The sequence below is a fragment of the Brassica napus genome, chromosome A7, assembly GCF_020379485.1.
Source record: "Brassica napus cultivar Da-Ae chromosome A7, Da-Ae, whole genome shotgun sequence".
NCBI classification, from domain to species: domain Eukaryota; kingdom Viridiplantae; phylum Streptophyta; class Magnoliopsida; order Brassicales; family Brassicaceae; genus Brassica; species Brassica napus.
This window is the reverse complement of record NC_063440.1, coordinates 15,165,162-15,177,344: the sequence shown is the minus strand read 5'-3', so window position 1 is coordinate 15,177,344 and position 12,183 is coordinate 15,165,162. Positions and strand designations below refer to the sequence as shown.

Here is a 12,183-nt window from a genome sequence, read left to right as displayed (position 1 = left end):
ACACACTTTCCCACTAAAACAGATTTCACCAAAATCCCCAAAACACATTTTCCCACCAAAACCAAAAATATATTTCCAACAAAACCTAAAAGAGCATTTTCCCGACAAAACCAAAAAAAAATATTATTTTCCTGCCAAAACCATGAAAACATATTCTCCCGCCAAAACCGTGAAAACGCATTTTACCGCCATAACCGCAAAACACATTTTCCACTAAAACTGCAAAACGCATTTATGCCAATATCACAAAAATGCACTTTCCCGCAAAGCGTTTTCTCGCTAAAACAACAAAATCAAATATTCTGGCGAAAATGTATTTTCGCAAAAATCCCAAAATTGTATTTCCCGCCAAAATCATATTTTTTTAAAAAAATTATATTTTAGATGATAAGTAAAAAAAACAAAATCTTTCAAAAAAAGATAAGTAAAAAATAATATGTGAACAAAAATATTTTTAATATAGTTCAATAAAGATAAATTATGATTTAATCAACATAAGGGTATATAAGTCGTTTGTTTACTAAACTTATCTAGATGGATATAGAGATGAACAAACGAACATAAGTTCATTTGGATGATCCATCTAAATGAACTATCTGGATGGAAAAATGAAATGTCCCGAATAATATCCATATGGATCATTTGGATGAATCACCTAAATAGATCATTTGTGGAGATGATAGAAAGACAAACGAACAACACCTTAATCAATAATTAAATAATAGATTTTATACAATAAAAAAATGTTGTTCAAAGGAATCGAACATGAGACCAAAGCGTCGCTTGTTACAAACATAAACAACTAGACCACTTACAATTCTGATGACGTGTATAAATACTAATAGTTAATATTATTATACCTCCAAATCATCTTCTCCCAACTTAATTCATTTATGAGTCTAATAAACTCCAAATTGTTTATTCTTAAAACCTAGCAGAATCGAAATAGAGATTTAGGATGGGAGAAGATGATTAGGTTCAAATTCACAATTTGTAGTTTCCAATTCCTACCAAGTTATAACCTTTAGAAGCTGAATTTGTCACAAGCAAACAAATTCTGGTTTGGTTTTCGAATTCAAAACCGACTCATCACCGCCAGATTCATCATATTCTCGTTTCTTAAAATTTAAGGGAAATGAATTAAGGATTTAGTTTGGGAGAAGATGATTTAGAGGTATAATAATATTAACTATTAGTATTCATACATGTCAACGAAATCGCAAGTGGTCTAGTGGTTTAGGTTTGAAATAAGGGAAGCTTTGGTTTCATGTTCGATTCCTTTGAAAACCATATTTTTTGAATTCCAAAACGACGTCGTATGAATTTAACAGATAGCAGAGACGAAGATAAACCATGTTAACTCAATCTGTTAACCATTTTAACGATGTATTAAAATTAGCTTCGTCAAACTTAGTTGAGGCCTTATATTGCTAATTACGATAAATTGATGTTTTAAATGGTCAACGGTAAATTTCATGTTTTTTTTTTCAACCAAATTAGAAAGTTAATGATTTAAATGACCATTTTCCCAAATTAAAATACTAAATTAGCTAAATTGAATGAGCCGAACCCAGAAGCAAAAATAGTGAGACATGAATACTGTAATTGGTTTTGGGTTTCACTATTAAGCAGAAAATAGGCCCATACAAAGTAGTGAGCCCAACGGGTCACTAAGCGGGTCAAATATATCCGACTAAAAATCTGGATCAGTTGTTGGTGATGAAACGTGAATCATATTAATAAAAGTATTTCGCAGAGATTCAATGAACGACACGAGTTGCCGCTGGAGGAGACCGTTTTAATCTCCTCTCAGCTCTCTCTTCCCTGAAAGGATTCCTCCGCAATGGCGACTTCAGATTCGAGCTCCTCTCCTTCTTCTTCCGGCACCGATTTCGCCGATCCGAACCCTAGCACCGATCCCGATACGAGCTCCGATCGCGTTCAAAGTCTGTTAGAGTCGCTGAATTTGTCTCAGCCAAGCGAAGTCTCCGACGGAAGCCACACCGATTTTACCGGCGATGGTGATGATGATGATGAGGAGGAGGAGGAGGTTGTACCGGCCAACGGTTCTTCAGTGCGTGAAGAGGAAGTAGTGGTTGAAATGGAGGCGGGGGAGGAGCCGCCGAGCCCGACGAGCAGCGGATACGATGGGGAGAGAGGGAGCAGCGGCGGCGAGGGTGGTGAGATTCGGGAAGGCAATGCGGATGAAGCCGCGTGGTTGCCTGGGAAACGCCACGTGGAGGAGGTGAGTTTGAATTGATGTAGTAGCTTAGCTTAGCTCGGTTCAATAACAGTCCAAGCAGAGCATTTGCAGCTCAATCAATGTTTTATGATCGGAAGCTTCTTTGCAGGACGATGGTTCCATGTCATGGAGAAAGAGGAAGAAACATTTCTTCATTTTGAGTAACTCCGGCAAGCCCATTTATTCCAGGTTTTTCCTTCCTTCTTTTTTTTTTTTTTTAAATTCGTTACTCTCTCTTCTTGAACTTTCTCTTTTTTATTATTATCTTTCAGATACGGAGATGAACATAAGCTTGCTGGTTTTTCAGCTACTCTTCAAGCTATTATTTCTTTTGTTGAGAACGGGTACAATTATTATTGTTTTTTTTTTGTTTTTTGTCTTTATGGTTTCATGCCTAACCTATTGTTTCTTCAGTGGCGACCGTGTCAATTTAGTCAAGGCAGGAAAACACCAGGTATTCATAACTCCTTGCGTAATCATTTTTTTATTGTTAGGTGGTAGTCTCTATATTAGCTTAGGTGTATAGAGTTCAATGGGAATATATAAATAAGTGAAGAATTTATTTTTATCCTTTGAATTTTGTTGTCTTTTCTAGTTTGAATGAGTGGAATGCTCATTCCATTTCTTTCAGCATATATGGTTTGATTTCAACAAAATGTTTTGTTCAGTTATGTTATTATTGTTATTGAGAGTAAGTCATGTGTATGGATGGTCAAATTCAGGTTGTCTTTCTGGTGAAGGGGCCAATATACCTGGTCTGCATCAGCTGTACAGATGAAACATATGAATATTTAAGGGGGCAGCTGGATCTTCTATATGGTCAGGTAACATCTGATTTCTGCTGCTCTGTTTCCTTTGTTTTAAAACTTTCTCGTGTTGAAATGATGAAATGTAATGTTACTGATGCAGATGATACTCATTTTAACAAATTCAATAGACAGATGTTTTGAGAAGAATGCGAAGTTCGACATGGCACCCTTGCTTGGTGGGACTGATGCTGTCTTCTCATCTCTTGTCCATTCGTTTAGCTGGTTGGTTTGTCTCTGAGTTATTATAAGTCAAACTCCTTTCAATTATCAAAGTATATAGTTCGATGTCTATGTTAACTGTTAGAATGCTGGAGTCTGTTTATTGTCCTTTCCAAATCTATAAAACTGTCTGCCGCTAAGCTTTAGGTAGAAACAGTTCTAACAATATTGGAGATGATTTTTTTTCAATTTTAGGAATCCAGCTACGTTTCTTCATGCCTACACTTGTCTTCCCCTTCCGTATGCGTTAAGGCAAGCTACAGGGACAATATTGCAAGATGTTTGCGCATCTGGTGTATTGTTCGCACTACTAATGTGCAGACACAAGGTAGAAGCCCTTGTCCAACAGATCAAAATATTTCAGCCTGGAAAGGCCATCATAGTTGATGACTGTATTTTAACTTGCAGGTTATCAGTCTTGCTGGTGCACAGAAAGCGTCTCTTCATCCAGATGACTTGCTACTACTCTCAAACTTCGTCATGTCATCAGAATCATTCAGGCAAGTGCCAAATGTTTTGTCCATATACCCACAGTGAACCAAACATTTGTTTGTGTCATTTCATCTTACGTCTCTGGTAGCAGGACATCAGAATCTTTCTCGCCAATCTGCCTACCAAGATACAACCCTCATGCCTTTTTGCATGCCTATGTGCACTTCTTCGACGTGAGTCACATTTTAAGACTTGTAATTTGTAAAGAGCTTTTCAAACTCATCGACAGTAGTGATACATTAACGCAACTGTAATGTAGGATGATACATATGTAATTTTGCTTACCACACGTTCAGAGGCCTTCCATCATCTCAAAGATTGCAGGTACAAATCGCTTTCATACTTGAATATATTTGTGACTGTATTGAAGTCCACAAACTTGTACGTGTTAGGATTCGCATTGAGGCTGTTCTTCTGAAGTCGAATATTCTAAGTACGGTTCAAAGATCAATCGCCGAAGGTGGAATGCGGGTTGAGGATTTGCCAATAGACCGCCTGCTTCGACAGAAACAATCATCTTCTTCTAATCAGAGACAAGATACAGGTGTATCCTTGGGAACAGGAGGTCCCTTTGGACTTTGGCATTTCATGTACCGCAGTATATATTTAGATCAGTACGTTTCATCCGAGTTCTCACCTCCAGTAACTAGCCACAGACAACAGAAAAGGTAAAGTCATGATTCTCACATGGGATTATTACGCTAACCAAATTGTAAAATATTTGGAATGGAGAAGTTACTGATGTGGTTATGTCGCAGTCTATATCGAGCATACCAGAAAGTCTATGCTTCAATGCATGAGAAGGGATTGGGACCCCACAAAACTCAATATAGACGAGATGAAAATTACAGTAAGTATGAATTTCAACAAAAATACGAAAAATCTTCTTGCTGCGAACTGACAAAAAGTTTTTTTTGTTGTGATGATTTCAGCTCTTCTATGTTGGGTCACACCAGATTTTGAACTCTATGCAGCTTTTGACCCACTTGCAGACAAGGTGAGATATTTTTTAGCTTTGAATACTCAAAAACAAATTGCTAAATGCCATGAGAAACTTGCAAAATGGGATCGTTATGACATCGATAGGGCTTTGCTTGTTTCTAATGATGAATTTGTGTGGCAGGCGATGGCGATAAAGATATGCAATCAGGTTTGCCAGAGGGTAAAAGATGTGGAAAATGAAGTGTTCTTGCAAGGAGCTAGCCCTTTCTCTTGGTGATATATTACTTCTTAACTCTTTTAATAGATATATGTGCTTCAGATCTTTCTACTATTATGTCACATAATTACCAAATCTTGTACTAGCGTATCACTTTCCTTTGTTTCTTAAATAAGTATAAGGCAATAATTTAAGTTTGTCGGTGTGTTGTACCCTATTGCCTTTTGAGAAAGCTATTTACCTTTCTTCTGTAAGCTGTGAGCTCTTTATTGTTGTTATTAATCAGATTGAATAGTCAGACTTGATAATTATAAAGACATCAACTAGTTCTTTTCAAAAGCCTTCTCAGGTTTTGATAGAACGATGGGTACTGGAGTTGGTAGAGAAGAGTGTGGGTTGTTATGTTATGTGGTTTCAGATTTAAATACCCATCGATTTCAATATGTTATCTTATATAGTTTACATAATATTACGTCCTAAAGTTCCAAGATAATAAAAAAGTTTATTTTACTGTTTTATTGACAAATACCAACTTCTCTCTTAACTTGCTGGAGAACCAATTATGGAGAGTCTAACAAACTATGTTCATCCCCAAATTTTTTTCAAGTGTTTTATTCGACTTGTTTTAAAATATGTTCGTACGAGACTTAACTCTTAAAGCGAATCCAAAAAAATCGACATAAATGCACTTGAATTTGTTTTATCTTATCTAGACATTACGGATGAAGGAGGGTTAGTATAGTGTTCCTAATTAAATGCTCTACATAAATGCCCCTCTTTTTAATTACTACTCCAAGGTAAACATATAGTTACACCTTAATTACCAACGAAATAGATTCACTTTTTTTTTCCAATCTTTTTGTTCTCAAGAGCAGTGCATGGTTCGGTTCCCATTGGAAATTAATTGACCCTCTCTCTCTCTTACTATATATACCCCATTTTTCTCTAAAAGGCCAATGATTAAAATACATGAACATGACAGTATCATTGACATATAAAAAATTGCCACAAATACCACTATTTTCATGTTTACACTAATTATTTTTATTTTCAGTTTTAGTGAAAGATAAAAAATACTTATACCCTAAGAGTTAACTAATCTAGACTTACGGTTTAAAGTTGAAGGATAGAGTAAAATTTTTGGAATGTGAAATTTAGGATTTTAATAAATATATAAATAAATATATAAATAAATATTTTAAAAATATAAAAACAGTTTTAAAAATAGTTTCAAACAAAATTTTCGATTTTCAAAAAGAAATTTTGAAAAAAATAAAAATCAAAAAAAGTTCGAATTTGAAAAAGTATAAATTCGAAAACATTAAAAAATTATTTTTTATTATTATTATTTTTTATTTTTATTATTTAAATAATAATTTATTATATATATAGATAACAAGGATATAAGAGTTTTTTGCCACTTAATGAAAAAAATATTTTTGAAAATGTTTCTTTAGTGGTGGTAAAGATGAAAAATGGTATCATGAAAGTGGTAAACATAAAATTTTCTCTTGACATATTTGTTCTTTTTGATCGAACACAAAAATTTTAATTGTCTTCTCTCTTCCATTTCTATTTAAGTCAATTTTAATTTTTAAATTTTATACCATCTCATTTTGTTGACAAAGGTGTTTTATATGTGAACAGTCAACGTTAAATCGATTTAATTGTTAACGTTTAGTGCTTCTTGAACGGATCGGTCAACAAAAAATGAAGTTCTTAACATTTAGACCAAAAAAAAATGAAGTTTAAATAGAAAATTTTAAGAAATTTAATGTTAAATAAAGATCCAAATTTCTAGTGAATTTTTCTCTTTTAAAATAAATAAATAATATTTTACTAAATTACTTCTTTAAAATGATCTTCCATCAATTTTTTTTTTTTTGTAAAAATCTTCCATCAATTATTATAACAAATATTTATCTAAAGATACTAGTTTCCAGATGACTGAGTACATGAGACATCAACAAAACTTAAGACACTATTAAAATAGTTTGTCTTCTTGATTTTTTTTTTTTTTGAAAATTGGTTATATTATCTTGTAAGCTTAATATAACTATTTTTTAAATCATAATTAAAAAGAAAATTATGTTCAAAGCACGGCAGTAAAAAAGGACAAGTACGTACAAAGTTATGAGGTAGACTAGTGGTGATGTGGTGAACGAGTCAAACTTCATCAAACTTTACGAGAAACTAAATGAAAAAAATCAAATCAAATTATAAAAGTTAACCTTGGTCACTAAGCTTAACCATGGTCCATGGCGATAAATCCAACTTCCTGTTACAGCAAGACACTCTAGTACTTATTTACGAGACTGCCCCTTAACTCTCTAAACGAAATAGGCTTTTTGGTAGTTTCACGGCTTGTCATTTGCTGCACGGTTGCACCCATTGACCTGTGTGGACATGTTTCGAAACTAGATCAGAAGCTAACATTATTCTATAGAGAGGTGTGTAAACATATTAATTCAATATACGAGAAAAATAAGGCAGGCAATACTTTTTAGGTTCGCAGCTATTTTTTGTTATTAAAATTGTCAAAAATTGTCGGCAAATCCTACACGGAAATAGATTCTCAAAGAGTCAAAGACATAAAACGAATCAAAATGTTCTAACAACAATTTGTAGTGCTAGTTGAACCAAACAAGTTAAAATAAAATTCAACCGAACTAAACACAATTCAAAGACTTTTTTTTCTGTTAAGTTTTAAGAAAAATTCTATATAAAAATTAAAAATTATTATGGTCTACACAAGTATTGTAACATGTAGAAGAAAAAGATAGGGAAAGAAAAAAAATTGTGAAAATAATTTTTGATCAGACACATCACAATTCACAAGCAAAAAAGACAAAAAATATTGAAAAGAAAAATAATAGCAATAATAAAGAAAACAGAATATTCTTTTTACTTATATTTCAGTATATTATATATTTACTAAAAATATCAAAATTGATATAAAATATAAAATGTGAAAATATCTATATCATATTCAAAATTTTGGCAAATTTATACAAACGGAAATAACCGGCGGTCTAATTTAATCATCCTATTAACAATTTGTAACTGATTTTAAATATGGGATTTGTAGAAATCCAACCCAACAACAAATCTAAAACCATTAGATTAGCTGAGGATGTAAGACCATCTTCAATCCAAACTTTTTTTTATATATAAATTTCACTAAAATAAAATAATTTTACTATATAGTAAATCATTGGAGTAAAATTTGTAGAGGAAAAAGTAGATCTTGGTTGGAAATCCCCTAAGAACATATACTTATTTCGTATAATCTGGACCAAAACAAAATATTTTCGTATATTCAGGTAACATGCTTTTTTAAGTAATGTACAGTCTCTAATCTGAGATACATACATTTTCGTATAAGGAAAAAAAGATAAAAAAAATACAGAAAATTATATAATATAGATATATCACATCCATGCAGACTAACGTTCAGTTGACTACCAGCAAATAAAGCAGATAATAAATTCTCCATTAATTACCTTTCATTTAAAACAAAAAACCCCACTCACACCTCTCTCTCTCTCTCTTCTCCCTCTGCAAAAACCCTAACTTTTCCTCCGATTTCGCCTTCTTCAATCTCCATCCCAGCCATTTCGCTTACCAAGCACAAACCCAGCTCGGGACTTTCAACGATTGGAAGAAGAAGAAGCCGAATCATGGAAACGAACCCCTAAAAATCGAAGCTTTGACTGATCTACAGTAGTTTCCAAATTTGGAAAAAATGTACAAGAATCAGCTGCAGGAGCTTGCGCAGAGGAGCTGCTTCAATCTCCCTTCGTACACTTGCCTAAGAGAAGGTCCAGACCACGCGCCGCGGTTCAAGGCCACCGTTAACTTCAACGGCGAGATCTTCGAGAGTCCTCACTACTGTTCCACTCTCCGTCAGGCCGAGCACTCCGCCGCTGAAGTCGCTCTCGCTGCCCTCTCTAATCGCGGCCCTTCTCACTCCCTCGCCGCCAGGATCTTGGTTTGTGATTTGGGATCCAAAGTTTGAATCTTTTGTTCTGTATTTGAGAGATAGATCCAAAGTTTGAATCTTGTTCCTGTAGGATGAGACGGGTGTGTACAAGAACCTCTTGCAAGAAATAGCTCAAAGAGTGGGAGCTCCTCTGCCGCGTTACACCACCTTCAGGTCTGGTCTTGGGCACCAGCCTGTCTTTACTGGCACTGTGGAGTTAGCTGGCATCACGTTCACAGGAGATCAGGCTAAGAACAAGAAGCAAGCAGAGAAGAACGCTGCTATGGCTGCTTGGTCTTCCCTTAAACAATGTCAGTCCTTCCTTCTTCTTTCTCCTCACCTGATTTCTATATAGATTTACTTATCCATACTTGCATTGTTTTGTTAACAGTGGCGAAAGAAACTTCAAGCGCAATGCCTGAGAGTGAGAACATTGACGAGCTAGAGCAGGTGATTATAGCAAGAGCCTTGATAAACTATCGTATTAAGGAAAATATTGGGACGGGAAGCTCCTCGAGTGCGCCGGTTCCGTTTGCGAAGAGGTTCTTCATGCAGAGCCCTAGACCAACGAGTCCACAGCCTTGTCGTGCAGCCACGTCGAGAATCTTGCCTTTTATTTGCCCGCAGCCTTTTTCTAGAGGCAGATCAGTATCATCAGCTTCTGTTGAAAGAGCCATAGCGTCCGCTTTGGAGAACCGCAACTACCGACCTCAGCAGAGATTTGCAACTCCTGGAACAGCACCTCCTTATGTTCCTATGAGGCATTTAAGATCGACTTGCCACCGTGGGATGGCTCCACCGGTGACGATGAGAACCTCTGTACCGGTCTTCTCTGCACCACCTCCAAGGCCTCCTCCACATTCTGCAAACACTCAGCAGCAGCTACCTTCTGTGTATGTCCCATCCATGATGCGTGCTGCGCCCGTGAGAATCGCGCCACCTGTCACAATCAGAACGGCTGCGCCTGTGTTTGCTTCGGTTAGAAAGGAGGAAGGGCCTTTGCCTGTTAGAAAAGTGAATATCCAAAACCCTCCTAAGTCCATGACTAGAGTAGATGAAACGAAGGTTCAAGAAAAAGAGGAAAGAACAACTCTTGTCTTGCCTGATAGTCTTGAAATTGAAGAAGAAGGAGGTGCAAAACCAGTTTCAAAGAGTGCAAAGGAAACAGAGAGATAGCGACTGGAGAATCTCAAGATCTGATAGTGTATCTGCAAGATTGTAACGTTAGTAATGACAAGGATTTGTATTATATATTGTTGGGAGTTTTGTGGCTTGTCGATCTTTGGATTCCAGATTTGTAATCTGTCTCACTTCCTTATTAAGTCTGTTTGTGTCCCTTCTTTTTATGTTGTTGTTTTCACTTTTCTGATAAATCATCTAGTCGTTACAGATGCATCAAGTTCACAACTATGACAAGGTTGTTTAATCCGCAACCGTTGCTTAGTAAGTTTCTTTGTCAGTGTTACAACAACAACACAAACAAGGTCGGTCTTACAAAACAATTCCCAAAAAAGAAAGAAGAAAAAATCAGTCACTATATGTACACGGGTGGAAACCGATCTTGTGTTCAGTCTAGTCTTTTTTATTTTCAACGGGATGATGAAGCGAGAGACCAGAAGTTGAAGAGAAAAGAAGGGAGAGCAGCAAACCAGCTAATGAAGGCTAATGCAGTTGATGTTTCAAACTGAACACAGTGGTTGGCCGAGCAGCTATTCAGATCGTTGTCTATCAGAACCGTTATCCCTGCCGATGCACACGCTGCTGCAAATGTCATCGTCGATGTCACCTGCCAAAAAAAGAAATGGAATTGTTCATCCATCTTTTCTTTTAATATAGGGTAGGCTGAATGAGTAGAGCAATCTCTCACCCCATCACCAATTGCAAACAAGCTAACGAGACGACGGTTCTGTAGGGAACGCTTGACCATAATGGCATAGACATCAACTGTGGCTAGTGCAAGACTCCACAAGCTCTGCAGGATAGTGGCTGCAACTAAATAGCTGATGATACAGACCAATAAAAAACAGTAAGCCATCTTTAAGATATAATCACAAAACCATATGCTTTACTCATCACATGAATCCAGGCCGGTCCTAGACAAAGCCGAATGAAACATTGACCTTAGGCCCCAAAATTTTAGTCCCACAAAACCTTTTTTAGGCCTCCAAATTTGTAAAAAAAAAAAAGTTATAGTTGAAATCTTTAATATTTATGAGCCATACAAATATAAACTACACTGACTTAATATATATTATTACCGCATCACATTATATGTCCAAAAGCTTAATGCTATTACAAACATTCAAATACATATCTGGACTCTAGGGAAAAGTCACGGAGGGAACTTACTAAACCACCGACAGACACCACGATCCGAAACATATAATTATAGTCATTGAGATAATGAGACTGACTCCTAGCAACGTTACTAACATCACAAAGACAGCTCATCTAGTTTATAACCTTATGAAGATAATATAAACAGAGGATAAAGGTACCTAACATAAGTGGACACAAGAATTAAAATCAAGCATACAGTTTCTTTGGAAAGGTGTTACAGCAAAGCAGTTATATGTGCTATAAAATTGAATGAAGTACCAGAAGGCGGAAACGGAAGGAAAATCATTGGTAGAGGCCATGACGGAGAGGGAAGCAGCTGCGAAGAAGAACTGGAAGAAACGAAGTGTAAGGCCGAGTAACGTTGCAGGCATCCCTTGTATATCTTCCATCCTCACACGTGGCGCTTGTGTAGCTTCTGGAGCTGCTGCAGGAGGAGGAGCTTCCACCGGGTGGACCGATGCACTGCTCACACTCATTTGCTTGCCCTCTTTCCAATAATCCTCAAAATTTAATTTCCAAAGAGGTTCAACTTTACTTTTGTGGATTTGATTGAGAGATTTATGTGATACCTGAGAGAGAGAGAGAAGGAATGGGTGCAAACCCTAAGATAACACAACACGTTGGATGGGTGGAAGAATGAGATGGTGGAAAAGTAAAGGTTTATGCCTTTTTTTTTTCTTTTTGAACAACAAGCAAGTAGCTTATGCCATAGTGAGGTGAGTTTGACTTATTTCTTGTCCTGCTGTTTTGAACCCGAACTAGACTTGACCAATCTTTTCGGTTTTTAGCTTTTTGTTCGGTTCATTGATACATTTTCAGACTTGATTCAGTTATTAGTCCGGTTTGGCAATTGCTTTATTCAAATTTTTTTACTTTAATTTTAAATTATATCAATTTCTACCAATACTTCAAACCCAATTAACCGTAATTTGTTTTATTT

At 36.0% G+C, this 12,183-nt stretch overlaps 3 protein-coding genes across 3 annotated transcripts; 2 read left to right on the top strand and 1 right to left on the bottom strand.

The window, feature by feature from the left end:
• The first annotated feature begins 1,737 nt into the window (after window positions 1-1,737).
• Window positions 1,738-5,215, top strand: LOC106352591 (vacuolar fusion protein MON1 homolog). The gene is made up of 14 exons (XM_013792214.3): window positions 1,738-2,245; window positions 2,352-2,431; window positions 2,515-2,586; window positions 2,657-2,696; window positions 2,965-3,066; window positions 3,152-3,273; window positions 3,466-3,598; window positions 3,679-3,770; window positions 3,854-3,935; window positions 4,022-4,086; window positions 4,155-4,430; window positions 4,521-4,612; window positions 4,695-4,759; window positions 4,886-5,215. Exons 1-14 carry the CDS (start codon window positions 1,844-1,846, stop codon window positions 4,979-4,981), a joined length of 1,719 nt encoding a protein of 572 aa, XP_013647668.2. The 5' UTR covers window positions 1,738-1,843; the 3' UTR covers window positions 4,982-5,215.
• A 3,206-nt stretch (window positions 5,216-8,421) lies between these two features.
• LOC106352593 (double-stranded RNA-binding protein 2) lies at window positions 8,422-10,302 on the top strand. Its single transcript, XM_013792215.3, has 3 exons — window positions 8,422-8,912; window positions 8,995-9,214; window positions 9,295-10,302. Exons 1-3 carry the CDS (start codon window positions 8,667-8,669, stop codon window positions 10,077-10,079), a joined length of 1,251 nt encoding a protein of 416 aa, XP_013647669.2. The 5' UTR covers window positions 8,422-8,666; the 3' UTR covers window positions 10,080-10,302.
• A 9-nt stretch (window positions 10,303-10,311) lies between these two features.
• LOC106352594 (CASP-like protein 5A2) lies at window positions 10,312-11,953 on the bottom strand. The gene is made up of 3 exons (XM_013792216.3): window positions 11,502-11,953; window positions 10,771-10,903; window positions 10,312-10,689 (listed from the first exon to the last, which is right to left on the bottom strand). Exons 1-3 carry the CDS (start codon window positions 11,717-11,719, stop codon window positions 10,492-10,494), a joined length of 549 nt encoding a protein of 182 aa, XP_013647670.2. The 5' UTR covers window positions 11,720-11,953; the 3' UTR covers window positions 10,312-10,491.
• Between the last annotated feature and the right edge of the window lie 230 nt (window positions 11,954-12,183).

Bases quoted from the DNA above. Each gene is read 5' to 3' on its own strand.
- LOC106352591 (XM_013792214.3), top strand. From the start codon at position 1,844: ATGGCGACTTCAGATTCGAGCTCCTCTCCTTCTTCTTCCGGCACCGAT. The intron at 4,087-4,154 runs GTACAAATCGCT...TGTACGTGTTAG, and splicing joins CATCATCTCAAAGATTGCAG to GATTCGCATTGAGGCTGTTC. The intron at 4,613-4,694 runs GTAAGTATGAAT...TGATGATTTCAG, and splicing joins TAGACGAGATGAAAATTACA to CTCTTCTATGTTGGGTCACA.
- LOC106352594 (XM_013792216.3), bottom strand. From the start codon at position 11,719: ATGAGTGTGAGCAGTGCATCGGTCCACCCGGTGGAAGCTCCTCCTCCT. The intron at 10,904-11,501 runs GTACTTCATTCA...CTGTATCATCAG, and splicing joins CCTTCCGTTTCCGCCTTCTG to CTATTTAGTTGCAGCCACTA. The intron at 10,690-10,770 runs GTGAGAGATTGC...TTTTTTTGGCAG, and splicing joins TGTTTGCAATTGGTGATGGG to GTGACATCGACGATGACATT.
- LOC106352593 (XM_013792215.3), top strand. From the start codon at position 8,667: ATGTACAAGAATCAGCTGCAGGAGCTTGCGCAGAGGAGCTGCTTCAAT. The intron at 8,913-8,994 runs GTTTGTGATTTG...TTGTTCCTGTAG, and splicing joins CCCTCGCCGCCAGGATCTTG to GATGAGACGGGTGTGTACAA. The intron at 9,215-9,294 runs GTCAGTCCTTCC...TTTTGTTAACAG, and splicing joins TTGGTCTTCCCTTAAACAAT to TGGCGAAAGAAACTTCAAGC.